Source organism: Neolamprologus brichardi, chromosome 11, assembly GCF_056152115.1.
Source record: "Neolamprologus brichardi isolate AB-2024 chromosome 11, ASM5615211v1, whole genome shotgun sequence".
Taxonomy (NCBI): domain Eukaryota; kingdom Metazoa; phylum Chordata; class Actinopteri; order Cichliformes; family Cichlidae; genus Neolamprologus; species Neolamprologus brichardi.
This window is the reverse complement of record NC_142114.1, coordinates 20794054-20809369: the sequence shown is the minus strand read 5'-3', so window position 1 is coordinate 20809369 and position 15316 is coordinate 20794054. Positions and strand designations below refer to the sequence as shown.

Sequence of the window (15316 nt, the reverse complement as noted above, 5' to 3'; positions counted from 1 at the left end):
AGTTTGATGCAATGCCATTACACTAAGACGTGAGATTGATATTAAAGCTGGAGCTTCTTAAATTTGAAAATAGTCAGTTTTATGATCTTAAACAAATGATATCCAAAGAAAAAGCAAATTAAGGAAAATGTTGGAAAATGTTAGAAATACTCTTTAAGAAGAAAATGAAGTGCAGATAAAAAAATCCAAAATCTACATCACTCTCACAGAAAGGAGTCTGTAACTACTAGTGCTAGCATATTTTAGTATAGCACTAAAATCCTTGTTTCATGTCTCCTGTATAAGACAGTATTAACATAGATGCCACCTGATAGGCATTAATTATATCCCACCTTGACCTCACTTCTCATAATTATAGCTTTGTAGTCCAATATAGGCTTAATAACAGTGTTTATCATAGTAGCTTGTGTAGCTGTCCCAAAGGGGTGTACAGGCGAACATCTGTGCAAGCACCTTCCTGATAGCTATACAAAAACCCCAACAGTCAGTGACAGTGTTAAGTACATACCACTGGGAATCTACAATACTGTACAAATGAAGGTAATGTGGATCTGGCGGAGGGCTTGCCAAGTTCTTTTTATCTGAACATGTAATTAATGCATTCTCAGGAATAGTTTATTGTAGCACTGACTCTTTTGTTTCCTTTTTTTTTTCTTTGCCCCAGGGCTTCTCAAAACTGACAGGTCTGTGTTGTGTAGTTGCTTTTGCTATAAAAAAAAAAACAACCTAATATCATATCTATGATTTGTGTCAGTATTTGTGTTATTTTTAGAATTGTCAGCACAACATATTACTGTATCTAGCAGCCACTTCTCTTCCTTATAGTGCAGTATATTCAGTATAAAGCACGCCTAAAGAATTCTAACCAAACCAATGTGTTATCTATAAGACGGACAACTGGGAAGGTATGAAGAGTAGGGCATATTTTACGCCAGGCTACACAGGTGACCTACCAGGATGGTGGTGATGACAAGGGAGCGGTTAGCCAGAGAATCCGTGATGTTCATCCCTTTTCGCTTCGGCACTTCTGTGATGTTAAGACCTCCAGACGCACTCCACTTCCCCACCTGTGCAAAAGGAAAAGTGTGTAGCTAAGTGTTCTTTTTCTGTTGATCAGCAATGACCTTAGCAGACTCTGCCGGCAACCATCTCCCACATTAGTGCCAGGCTGAACACATCTCTGGCAGCATTAGATGATTGGCTGAGTCACCTTTTATCAGCAGGCCAGTGTATTTTGGGGAGTAGGGGGTTAGTTAAGCATTAAGCATTATGGGTAAATCAAAGAAACTGGAACAATGAACTGCAATGCGATAAGTCAGATCAATCAAATCACATCAAAACATTTTTATATAAATGTAGAATCTATGTAATATGAACATGTGTACAGGAACGACTGTGTACTAAACCAATAGTAATATTTGTAATATTTGAATATTTCAAATATTACAACAAGCTCACAGTAAATTTAAATGAAGATGGAGAATGTGGATGCCATTAGGACTGCATTGTGAAAGTAATTTTGCTGTACAGCCTCAGATAAGCCAAGAGATTTGAACAAATAAAAGGAGTTATACATGCATGAAGCCCTGAAGCAAAAAAAACTCTGCATATTGTAGAGACACTCTCTGGAACATATCATTAGCACAAATAGTCCTGTGGCTGTCGGTAACAATCTCTGTTTGCAAATCGAGCTCTCCACCAAACCCTCCTCCCATTCTTCCCTCTTTCTCTATTACTAGAGACAGAGCTTTTAATATTCGCTGGGATTTGTGCTTGAGGTGGATCCATTTGAAAACTTGCTCCCCACCCCCACCCCAGAAAAAAAGCATGAAAAATGTTTGTTAATGTCCTCCCTGCCTAATCCAGATAAAGGCATATGCTCTAATTTGAAAAGCACATTAGTTACAGCTTGTCACACAACCAAACAGGACTCCAGGAGAGAGATTTAAAAATATCTGAATGCTTTCCGCTTTGCAAAATTCTTTCTAATTGTACCCAATTACAATTAGCTCAATTCATTAAACATGATTAGCAAAAGACTGGATTCAAAAGTTATTTACTCATGCATCCACACGGAGAGCATTACATTTATTTCACCCTCCTGAGCATGCCAGTGTTGAGTGAAAGTGGCAGTCTGAGAACCTGTTCATAATTCCAGCGTGAGCTCAAACTTAGGCTAATATTCAATTACAATGGATTAGTTGAGAAAAAAGTCCACATCTTAATAGGCTCAAACAGTCAAAGCCGATTCCACGGATATACAAGGGGAAAAAAAAAATTCCAGCAATCTGCAGCACGCTGCCGGATCAACCCTAGCATGCATTAGAGTGGGATTTGTCAGATGCACAATGACAATGCACTAATATGGCATCAAATACTTTTAGGAGATGACTGCGCTTCAACTTAATTGACCACATGCAGGACAAGATGCCAATAAAAGAGGGAAGAAGAATCATTTCAAAGCTGCAGTATTACAAGCTTCATTCTGGAACAGAGGAGTTACAAGCTGAAAAGCCCCTGCTATTATATATTCTTGAGCCTTTAGGGAGTACTTGAAGAAGTCATAATGGGACTTATCCCTATTTGATGTATTCATAATGTATGAAAGCCTTTTAGTAGAGAATAGCTGTTGTAATCCAGAGGCCTTCCAGTATAATAAAATAAGTTCTCCAGTAGGAACCTTTTAGTCCCCCACACCCCCTTTTTGTGTGAAACATGTTTATACAGCTCATTAACACCAAACAGCATTTTGGGCATCACCTCAAATTATCATTAAGAGAGGCAGCAATTAACACCCTAATGTGTACCCTAATCCAATTTGCTTTATGATCCACTAACTTATGCTTATGTTGAAACAGCCAATTTGCTTCCTTGTTAGGAGGTAAATGATATTGTCAAGTGTGCGTGTATTCAACATTAAAAAAAATCTGAAATATGTATATATATATTTTAATGGGCAATTTTATATATTCTTTTGATGGAATAGTCATAGCAGAAATTCTACATTTTATATACCCCTTGCCGTGAAACATTGCTGTATGTTTCACCTCATCTAACACGGATTTACATTAAACAATAGTTACCTTTTCAAGTCCATCCTCCTTTAGACTGATGATGTCCAGGTCAAAGTCTGTACGTAGACCAGTTGTTTTGTTGAAGGACAGTCGACCCGTCAAACCATCCCAGTGGGACTGAAAGATAAAATATCTACATATTTTACCCAGAATGAGCTCAAACTACCCATGTTTCCAGAATTTAGTGCTATTGCATACCTACTTTCTGACACCTATATACAGTACACATCTACCCATATATCTGTATATAATATTTTGATTGTACTGCTCCTACATGTTTCAAAAACTAGAAGGTGCAAGGTACTTCAACAACAGTAAGAAACAACAAACCGGAGAAAAATGTTTAAGTCCTATCAACAAAACACACTACAACATACTTTGACGTTCACGGAAAGCAAATTCACACCCACGCAGACATGAACCAAAAGTACAAACACAAATCACGCAGGCTGCATTTTCTTTTTTAATTACATTTTACATTTCAATGCCTCCAACGCATTTTCCCTTCAGACTATGGAGTTAATTAACAACCGTCTCCCTTTGCTTGATTCCCCATGAGGGGAAAAACATACAACTGCCCCCTATTATGATTCCCTGATACCTGCCACCTCCACAGACGTGTGCACAGGCAAATACATGCAGGCCCGTACTAAATACACGAACATACCCCAGACCATTGCAGCAATCATAAAAAACTCAGGAAGTAACTCTACTCATTTTATTTTTGTCTCTTTTAGTTTTATGGTTGTGATTGCACCCCAGTGTGTACACCACAGCATTGTACGGTTTTTTTTAAAGGGTCTTTGTACATAATGAATCTTTACATATCATAAACACTTTTCTGATGTTTAAAATCTAAACTGTGACAACACTACAGGCTATAGCTGTCCAACCACCATGTAGCTTGCCAGAACATGAGAATATTGAGGCTTCAAGGAAAAATTTGTGGCACTCTGCTTTTCCAAACACTGTCATACCTCATTCCCACTGGCCTATTGCCATATAGGTGGGTGGCATGTTCAAGCAGCTCTAATTCAGAGAGTGACATAAATGCGTCAGCCATATCACATCGAAAGGGCGAAGTCGACCTTCAGAATATGTCACACTCCTGTCTTGAAGTAAGCGTAAATTAGGCCTGAGTTTAAGCTTTCATTACCTAAGACTTAAGATGTTTGCATAAGAACAGCCATGTAATAATATTGAATTTACTTTAATCCTTTCAGGAAAGCTAACACTGGCATTTTTTAAACTAAATACTGCAGACACACACAGACACCAGATGTTTGTAAGATATAGGGTGTGCAGACTTTGCAGGCAAAGAGAATTGTGTCTATTACTGCATCTTAAACAGCAGCGGGATTTTATAGCTCCTGTTCCAGTTGGCAACGTGTAGCCAAAAACTAACAGAATATATAATATCACATTTCAGTGCATAGTATATGTAGTAAATTCCTAGTGTTGTTAAATGGTTAAAAACAGCAACATTGTGAGTAAAAGGTAATAATACAGTACTATTAATCAATAATGCAGAACCACATTTAAATGTTTAGTGAAATAACTTTAATTAAAACTAATTAACTGACTTTAATTAAAACTGCTTAATATACAGTTTACCCATCTTCACCCGTCTTCCTTTGTTCTATGAATCAAATGATCCACACATAAATGATCCAGTTTCTATTTACAGAGTCGTCTAAAATGAAATGAACTGAACTCAGATATGTGTGAAAATAAAATACTGCAAATACAGTCTTAGTGTGCTTTATAATTTCAGGTCTCTTCAAGTGTACTGCTGGGAAGTCTAAGACACATAAGCACATGCACTGCAATCCCTGCCACTAAGAAAAAGGCATCTCCAGGCAACTCAAAAATCATACCACCTTATATTTCCACTTGAGACAAAAAAAGTGTTTCCTGTTCAGCAAAGTGAGATGATGATTTGGCTATAACACTGTATTTGAATGCTTACTGGGAGTCTACTACCATTTATAGAAAGACCAGACCAGAATTTGTTCTTTCAAGTATGCCATCTGTTGGTGAAGCAAAGTCTTGGAGGAGCTACAAGTCGTGGCCATTTAAAACCTCCCACACACCCCCACTTTCTTTCTGAAAGCAATGCATTAGGGCAAACAAAGGTTATACTTATTTTCCTTTGGAGCCCCAATTCCACTTGTGCTTATCACTGAACAAGGCTGCAAGCCAGATGATGTTTTCTCTGCACTTAATTTTCCTGGTAATCTAGACTAGAAAGGGAGTGGCAACTGATACTCTGTATTTGGGGTTGTCCTGCCCAACAAATGGACCACACAAGGATCTGTAGACACATCTACTCTTCCCTCTCATTGCAGCTTGGTTGCAGATACAGATCAGTGGACATACATTAATGAGAGAGACTGTTTACTCGTTGCTCCCTTGCTGCTTTTATTAAAGGCAAAGTGGAGTAAGTGAAGCAGCATGACACAGGGAACATGTTTTTTTGTTTTTTGGGGGGGGACACGTGAAGGTGACCATCCACAATGACAGCTGTATTCTGATTTCGTCCTACCTATTTTCAGCGTTGGGTTTAACATATTTCAAAGAAACATAATGTACGTCCTCATTTTATGTCGCTGTGTAGGACTGTAACCTGAGGATTATATCATTAACTGGCAGTTATGTTCATTTCAAGTCAGTATACAGAGTAATATGACTGTAATATAACGAGTAGTGTAATGAATTACTTTCTCTGAGGAGTAATTAATTAAGTAGCATACTGTATTTTTTTAGGAAAAGTAATTACGTAACAGTAGGGCTGTGCGATATGACCAAAATCTCATATCCCGATATAAGAATTCTATCGTCCGATAACGATATAAATCACAAAAATGTAACATTTTCTGTAAATTCTGTGAATCTCGGGCAGCTCGACTTGCGGGAACTGTTTCCAGCTGCGCGTCATGTAGCTGGAGTCGAGTGTTTTAACCGATGCATGAAACTATACATTTTTAGACATAAGTTGTAACGGCCACCGTTTTCTTTGTGAGTATTTATTACACGGCGTGCTGTGGGGAAAAGCCTGTTCAAACGTTTGAGTCTAAGGTTTATTTTTTAGCACCTGGTGGCTCTTTTTTAATTCTCATCCGTAAATAATCTGCTCTTTCACGTGATTCAGTTTATTTTGAAAAGTCTCAACAAGATCTTGAGCTTTATTGTGAAAGGTTTATGTGGAACATAAACAAGCGGACACGCGATGCCGTTACCGTTACCGTCGTTGTTGCTAACCACAACGCATAAAAACAGGCGCTTGTCCGTCCCTAGTGTGGTTATATTAAATATAAGAGAAAGAGAGAACTTTAAGAAATTAATTTAGCCACTACAGTGACCATCAAAACGATGAAAAAATATTGCCTTAGACAGTTTATTTTGCGACACCACGAAACAAACGATAGCGTAAAATGAAACGATAGACGTTTTTATATCGTCATCCGATATATATCTTTATATCGAACAGCCCTACGTCGCAGAATACTTTTCTTGTATAAAAGAGTGAATGGGTATCAGGTCAGGTATTGTAATGTACATAGAAATTTTCCTCTCCGTTATCATAGTGGTGTTTGAAATTCCTACAAGAAAAGTGACCAAAGCTAACCACAGGACACAAACTGGTCACAAATATTGACCGTACATCAAACACCACCAACACATCCATTTTGCCAAATAACCAAAAAAGGCTTCCCACAGTTGGAGAATCTTCTTTAGAAAGTAAAGCCTGTGTACAGTCATTCAAATTTACTTTAACTGGAGTTATTTTCTTAAGTGAGAAAAATGTAACTTGACATTTTCAACTCTTCCCCACCACGCACAACCACACCCATGAAAAACACGGATACAAATGATTCTGTTGTTTGTACAAATGAAGATACAAATAGTAGCATCTCTGCACACCCTTAATCTCTCACTTTGCACAGACTCGTCTTTGAATTCTGAGGCACTGTCAGGGCCTCGTGTTAGATGAAATAAGAGACGATTACACAAGTTGTGTTTTCAAAAGGTTACAGTACATGCTTTCTGGAAAATAGGTTATGAATACAGGGAATTTATAAAGCTGACAACAATGCTGCTTTGATGTGTCTATCAAGTCTTGGTTCACTTTGTATGTGAATAAGATTGATTTTGCTGGGTAAATATCCAAGTCCCACACGACTACATGGCTCTCACTCTGCTCCTGTAGTCCTTTCCACCACTTAGTCACTATGTTTCTATATAAACAACACTTATATCAAATATCAACAGGCCAAGGGTGCCCCATCACCTCTTTGATGAAACTCATGAAGCGGCCTCCAAATCTCCAGGGTTTGTGGCGGTGGCACTGCAGTGAGTTTACGGTCATCTGAGGAGCGTGCTGGTATGAGACGGAAACAATGTGGACTGCATCATAGGTCAGAGCTGCATCTGTCTGGAATAAGGGGTGAACATTGTTTCAGCTAAAGACTCTACAAAGACAAACAGTTGAGTCACCGTTAGTCTTACTACTAAATATTATTATTTTTACATCAATTATACACTAACTAATAATTCAACCTTCAACCCTTTTTAAAAAAATATACTATGTATCAAGGTACAACGTCCCAATAACTAAACTGAACAAGAGTGATGAATACATCTCAAAGGATAATTGGTTCAAAAGGGCCTTATTATATACACATAATTTTGGATAGCCATGTGTAAGATGAACTTCTTTGTCTTTTTTTCAGTCATTGCTGGAGCCTAACAGTAAAGCACAAGACCAAAATAAAGAGCTTACTGCAGAGATAATTCCTGAGGTAAAGAGTAATTTCGTACCAAACCACACAAGATTAAAGATTTTTAAGACTGACTTCAAAAGTATATACCACATACCGTCATGATGCCCTCCAGCAGGCCTGAATCGGGTTTAGGTGGTATCTGCTTTTCCATTGACCATTTCTCTGCAATGGAAGCAACTTGAGGGTTTTCCACATTGAGGATGCGGAAACCAGTCATGTTGACGCCACAGAAGCGATAGGGCTCAAGGTCGATGGCCATCAGGTCCTTTTGAGAGACAGAAGTAATGAAGAGTGGATTCTTAATTAGTACTACTGAGCGTCTTTAAGTATTTATTCAATCCCACACATAAAGATAATGTCACAGCAGCCAATTAAAGCGATAACTTTATTAAGGTGAAATAAAGTAGGATTTAAGTATGGCATGGAAAGTGGTATTTGTATCACAAGGCAAACCTCAAAAGACCTAAATAGCTTTTGTTGCTGGATAATCCTTTTAAAACTAGCCTGTTAACTGTTTTTGTTTGTTTGTTTTGTTGCTTTAGTTCCTACAAAATGATGAACCAAGTGCACTTGCTAAAAGCTCAGGATGTATTTTGCTTTTTTATGTGAATAGATCTCTATAGGTACTTTTGTAATTTGGCAAGACTCTAATTATTGCTTGTGGCTCAGAAAGAATTAAAGAACAAGGGAAGGAAAAAAAATGAATATTAATAATTCAACACTTGCATTCCCTTGGTACCTTATAAGCAAAAAGCAATTCAATTTGAGCCACTGCAATTTCTGGGGAAGCCATTGTAGCTGAAGTGTGAAGTCACATGTTGACACATGTCGTGTCAGAATGGGCCAGAGGGCTTGGAAAAGACATTTGGATGAACATAGATATTTCATTAGCACCCTGTGGGGTTAGTGCTGGGAGAACAAGAGCGTGTAAGACACTTACTAAAGAACGGTCGTTGCTCTGAATCACTGAAATATTTCTCATCTTTTCCCCCCCTTCCCACTAGAAAGCAGTACAGAGCTTTTTTTTATGAAAAGAAAAGAAAACCACTATTGTTCCAAATGACATTAAGAAATTATCAATAAAGTACAGCAGATCAGGTTTAAGGTTTTTTAGCTTTGAATCTATGTATCCAAAAATACTGGGATAGAAAATTTAGTATATTATAGTACGTCTTTATTTTTAACAACAACAACAAACGCTGAGAATTTATTGTTGCCCTCATTTTGATTTTGCTACAAGCACACAGTGCAATGATTTACACATCACTGCATTTTTGGAAAAAGGGGTTGCTTTAGCTCCTTTGCAATGCCAGAAAAGCAATCTGTTTCAATTACAAGTCTGAATTTTGCACTGCTGCCTTCCACGCACACATATGCTATGCAAACTTTGTGTAACCCTACAATAGCATTACAATTATCTCTTTACCAGAAAACCCCAATGTATATCTATATACACACAGAAGTGTTGTACAGGTACCAAACATAACAAAGTTCTTGTCTTTAGGTTCTCAGAGATAGCTATGGCAATGCGGGAGCTATGACAGACTCATTTCAAAGGACAAAGAAGTTATTACCCGATACCACTCTGCTGTTACCTTTTCATGCTCTAATAAGTCGGCATTTTCCTCACCTCAGAAGATAAAACACAGACATCAGTGGATTCCATCGAGAGGAAATTGTATTGCCATGTACACCATGCAAGTATTCATCATTTTGGATCAAATCAAGCCGCAAGGTATAATCTTCTTAATGGGGTGTCTGTCAATATGACAGTATATTGCAGCTTTAGATAGATATCGCACTCTGATTCTATAAAGATATAGTGCCTTTATGTGAAAAATATTGTTGATGCAAAAAATCATATCAAATAAAAGTTTTTCAGTTAATCCTCAAGTAAATATCTTGCTAGAGAACAAGCCAGGAAACTGCTACACATACACACACAGACTAGTGCACCGGCGATGAAAAGACATTTTGCATTCCCTATTAAACCAACCAGTTTGCTATACAAACATGGCACATAGCAGAACAATGTCATTGACACGCTATTGAGCATGAACGATGACACACATCACGCCTGGACCGCTATGTCATATTGCATTATCACAACAGACTGGTCAAGTCCGGAGAGACGGAGTGCACAAGGGAGGCAGAAACAAAGACAATAACAGGGAATGAAAGGAACAACACCGAACACGCTGGTATTCATTCTCATTCAGTCACCACATAGTCAGGGTTGCAGTAGGGTGCAGCAATGGTACCCTGCTGGGTCTGCTAGTATTAGTCAGATGAGATCATTTCATCAGAGCGGGAGCTAAAAATACTCATGATGGGAGGGAAACGGTTACATACTCAAAAGCTGTTAAACATATCTAAATGATCAACCTAAATTCTTTCAGTCAGTCATTCATTGTTTCTTCGTGCAGCGATTTCTTTTGCTTCTTGAGTTCTTGAATATAAATGATATAGACTATCACCTGGCTGACTGCATAAACTGCAAGTACATAAGAGGATATACATGTGTGTGTTTAATATATACAATGATTGTACCAACTTGAAAGTCACATTCAGCTTTAAATCTCAATCTGCTGGGTTTGGTTTTTTTTTTTTGTTTGTTTGTCTTTTTTTGTTTTCCTTTTTTCTCCCCATGCTGCTACCTCAAAGACTTCTGTTGACTTTACTATAAAGCGAAGTGTTTACTACAGCAAACAGAAGACTCCATTATGCCTTCGGCTTGTCAAACAAAATTGATGTTATGGACTGGATCCAAACTCCATTGGCAATTAGCCACTATTCATCAAAAACTCAAGTGGTGGGAAGATGAGAACAAACGAGACTCTATTTGCATTAACAAGCGTGGTACATTACCAGAGTGGTGAAGATATAGTGGTAATACTCTGTCATCATCCCCATGGTCTGGGCCTGAAAGGATATGAAGACAGAAGATGGAAAAGAAAGGTGTGAATGAGTAGAGATGGGACAGAGAAGACTGTAATTGTGTCGTGTCAGGGCATTTTAGAATCAACGGCATTGTCAGAATAAACAATGCTAAAGAAATGCACGAAAAGAGGCTTTAGCGAGCATGTTGACCAACATGCTGTTCATTTTGCAGGTGAGATTCTGCTGCCGTTTGCTGGGATTTCTGCACCATATGTGGTCCACAGAATTACAGAATGGCTTGATGCTTTTCTATGCATTTGGAATGCCTTGAGGCATGTGACGTTATCCCAGCAGACAAGAGAGCTTTCAATCAAAAGAGCTCGGTAATCTTTGCCTCATATCTGAACACTCCATCATTGCCACTTGTTTCACTCCATCTACATTCAAAGGCACTACATTCCCATGGTGGCTGTGTTTTCCATTTAATTGTACCATCTGTTGTTTAACAAAAAACAAAAACAGCCAAGGTTATGTAAATAAGATGTTATGCTCATGTGGTAGCAAATTTATTTCTGCATCTATAGACAGCCAAACACATGACATTGAAATTTTATTTTATTTTTTATAGTGTAAGAAGGAGTTTTCATTAATAACTGCAATTTTCCCGATGCTGCGTAACTCTGTCAGCCTTCTATTTTAATCTTTATTTTGGTAATCGTCTATTATATATGCCTGCCCAGTCTGACGAGTGTGACGACAGGACAACTTGTAAATCTGAGAATGCTGCAAGAAAGACAGGACTCAGTGTTTTGTTATGACAAAAGAAATGATTCCAATAAAGCATGTCAGAGGTAAGTGTAAAGCTTAGTAAAATTCAGTCGCATCATCCAGATTGCAATGATGAATGGCCTGATGCAAGTCTCATTACAAATGAATTCAATGCTTTTCATTTTTACTCATTATCTTAGTCTGGAGCAACCTTTTTGTAAACGTATAAATGGACCAGTCTGCCTTAATCGCAGCTGATAAATACAGTGAATGCTGCCAACTAATCAAAGCACAGATGGTATCCATTCAAATTTTTGCATTTCAGGTTTTAAGTGACAATCACACCGCATTCTATTTAAAAATTGTTCCGTGCATTACAAATAAATAAGATTTCCCAAACTGACAGTATGTACAGCTGACTTTATCGAAGGTAAAATGGTTAGCCAGTCAGTCAACATATGAAAGAGGGAAAAAAAAAAGATCAGCTGATCATTTTAGTAATTTCTCAAGTAAAAATGTCTTAAATTATATCTCACCGGTGTTGTTTTGTTCTCTTTGTTTTCTTTGATGTGACAAGCAATTTGAATATATCACCGATGTCTCGAGACACTTACGATGAGCAATTATTCGCTATTTTCTGATATTTTAAAGGCCCAACTATTAATTAAAGAAAAAATATCAGACATGTAATTGATACTGAACATAATGCTTGGATGAATACCTGGGATTGACAGTTAATATGATGCACTTGTGTCTAATGCACTTTTCGTAAAGTAAATTCTCACAAACAATTTATTGTAGAATGTATCACAGCAAAGTACAATAACGTTTTATATGTAAGGTCACAGTACTATACAGTACAGCACACACTTTGACAGATGCACCTTTAAGGAGCTTTTTTAATTGATCCATGGCACATAAAAGGCAGTCAGCAATGAATGTAGTTTGCCCTTATTTCTATGTAAAAGCTCTGGCCGGCTCAGTCATGGAAGACAACTGTCTGGAGCTGTCTTTTTGCCTTATAGCGTTCTCACCACTTCTCTCAAGAGGACACTGGTTTCTTAGCGCGAGATGTGTAGACTGGCCAAGAGCGAATATATGTCACCTTAGATCTCAATAACTGGGGTGGACTGAGTTATTCAAATAACTTTTGAGGAGATGATGCATTTGGCAAAATGTTAACAGAAGCTGACAGCAAACTGAATGAGGGGTGGGGGTGGAGGGATCCACCAGCCTGTTCCTGACATCCAAAGAGCATCAGACCACCTACATATTCTCTGCTCCATACATCATAGTGACAGCTCTTTGTTGACTGGCAATCATTAGAATCAAAACACACTATATACACTTTTGATAATAAAACTTCTCAGATCACATTTTTTTTGTCTGAGTAGTTAAAAGTTTAGCAAACAGAATAAGAATGTGGATGTGGATTTTGTTCTTTTTTCCTTGTGGAATTCACAATGTCGTATTAGTTTGTAAATATTTAATGGGCAAAATCAAAAAACGGATACACTGACAGTCTCCGCTCATGATTACAAGAAAAATCATTCCAAATGTCCTCCAAATGAAACGAATATCCAAGTTTTCTCAATTTCACCTATTGTCTACCAATTTTACGCTGGTGCAGGAAGAGTCAGTTCTGCCTTGGTGCCTATTGAGAACCAGCTCACCTTCAACAGATTTCAGAAGTGAACATTATGTACCTTCATATATCTGAAGTTGGGGTAATTTTTCTAGGAAGGAAAATATTGGAGACAGAATTTGTGAGCTTCATTCGCTGATGAAATAACTGTAGTCTCTCTCATATCAGCGGTTCCAAATTTGGGACGAGCACTTTAGTAGTGCTGTGTCCATTTTGTGCTTCCCTTTTGGAACCAGCACCAGCGATCTGGGCACAAGAATCACACTGATGTAAAAAAGAAATAATGTAATTGCGGAAATCCCCATACTCCCTAGCAGCTTGCTGCTGTCTTATTTTTAGTGGTGCATTTTCTGTTACTGTTCTTCAATCCCGGTCCCATGTGTAATCCTCTGTAACTTAAATCAAAACCAATCTGATGGGAATTAATATATTGGACAGGACCACATCCTTTCATTTCTCTACCCATTCCGAGTTTTGACAGTAGGACCCTTTATAAATACACTAACCTGTTTGAGAATCTGCGCTGCCATGTGGTGGCTGCAGTCAAAGATGATCCGGAACTCCCGACTTCTCTTCATTTCTTTGAGAAGAGGCCTTGTATCCTGCGTGTCGAGAGGAAGCTGGCGGATCTTTAGTCGGATGTTATACCTAGACGGGGCCATTATCAGCTCCTGTAGTCTTATAAGACCTTATCAGACAAGAAACAGTACAAAAATGATCATATAACATATACCCCAAGTAACTGAAATAACATGTTATAATATACCAGTCTGTTTACCTGTGCTATCATCATATACAACTGTAGCTGTTTTCCATTTGAGAAACTGCACCAGGTCCAGGATAGCATAGCTTAAAGATGAGTAATCTGGGTATAAATTGGCATAAAAGGTGTCTCTGTTGTCCATAGGGTGATGTTTCCACCGCACTTGGATATGCGGCACTTCCAGTGCATTGCAGATGGACTGCACGGCATTCGATGATGAACTATGTGAGGGTCCAAATATTGCAACTACGCCTAAAGACAGCTGGTCACAAGCTGAAGAGGAGAAAGGGACAAGAGCTTGAGAAGAACCTCACTTATGTCCTGTCACAGCAGAATTCGGGAATTCTCAAATCAAAAACACAGATTAATATGAAGTTAATGACAGTGTGACAAACCAGATTCCTGCCTTCATCCACACTGCGGTCACAATCCTTGAATAAATGTGAGACAAGTTACTCACCTTTTCTTGATGCCTCAAAGCTGTCATAGATATTAATCCTCTGTATGTCATAAGTTAATGTTGTGTTTGGTAACAAAGTCCTGTTTCTGTTTATGTTATTGACTGCAAATTTAAAGGCAAGTTCCTCCGCACTGACGAGCGAAACAGGTCCGTCTGTTTGTTCGAAAATTCCACCTGAAAAACAAAAAGGAGAGACGGGTAAGGACCACAACAACTGGTCTGAAATCTAATCAAACAACAGCAGGAAGACAGACACAAATTAAGGTAGGACTAAATGGAGAAAATATTAGGACCCATACTGATGGGAGAAGTGCACATTACGTGAGATATAAAATTTTGTTCAGCAAACATGGAGCAACTCTCTCCATTTTTAGGAAATGCTCAAAAAACCCAATATCTGTTTGAAGTCCAAAGCCATAATGGATTTAAGGTGTGTGTGTGTGTGTTTGGCTGTTCCATCAGGGCAGCAGAATATCTCAGGCTCTTGTCTTTCCATTAAGATATCCTTTTATTTCGCCCGAATACCACATTGTTGGTGCAGATAACTGGACTTGGGCACTCTTCTTTTACATAAAATTCAAAGGAAAGCATTTTCCCCATTTTCAGATGGCCAGGACCACTGCTCTAAAGTTGCAAACATGTCTGTATGAACATCAAAGTCCAGTATTGCTTTAGATGGTGGTGTATCAGACAGGTAATCCTGCACTACATCCACTACTGTATATTATGTATTTTTTGTTTATTTTGGAATACCTTTTTTTCTTGATACGATCGATAGTATCAGGATGGATTTTTGGTGTCAAAACATTTTAAAAAAGAAAAAAAAATGTAATCATTCAATTAAAAATGAATACCAGTCCCCTGAAAACTGGTTGTAAATGTAGAAAGAGCTCCTGCCTTTAGTAACATGCATTATCAACCAATGGGTTTTATTCTGTATTC

The 15316-nt window shown here is 38.1% G+C and overlaps 1 protein-coding gene across 1 annotated transcript in view; it reads right to left on the bottom strand.

The window, feature by feature from the left end:
- The window catches only part of grik3 (glutamate ionotropic receptor kainate type subunit 3), a 92110-nt gene that overhangs the window by 23837 nt on the left and 52957 nt on the right, over nucleotides 1–15316 (bottom strand). Inside the window, exons 2-9 of the mRNA XM_006791680.3 lie at nucleotides 14375–14548; nucleotides 13930–14187; nucleotides 13658–13839; nucleotides 10727–10780; nucleotides 7953–8123; nucleotides 7366–7509; nucleotides 3084–3191; nucleotides 954–1067 (exon numbers count right to left, since the gene is read on the bottom strand). Of these exons, the coding sequence (XP_006791743.1) occupies nucleotides 954–1067; nucleotides 3084–3191; nucleotides 7366–7509; nucleotides 7953–8123; nucleotides 10727–10780; nucleotides 13658–13839; nucleotides 13930–14187; nucleotides 14375–14548 (1205 nt within the window). The remainder of the gene's footprint in view (nucleotides 1–953; nucleotides 1068–3083; nucleotides 3192–7365; nucleotides 7510–7952; nucleotides 8124–10726; nucleotides 10781–13657; nucleotides 13840–13929; nucleotides 14188–14374; nucleotides 14549–15316) is intronic.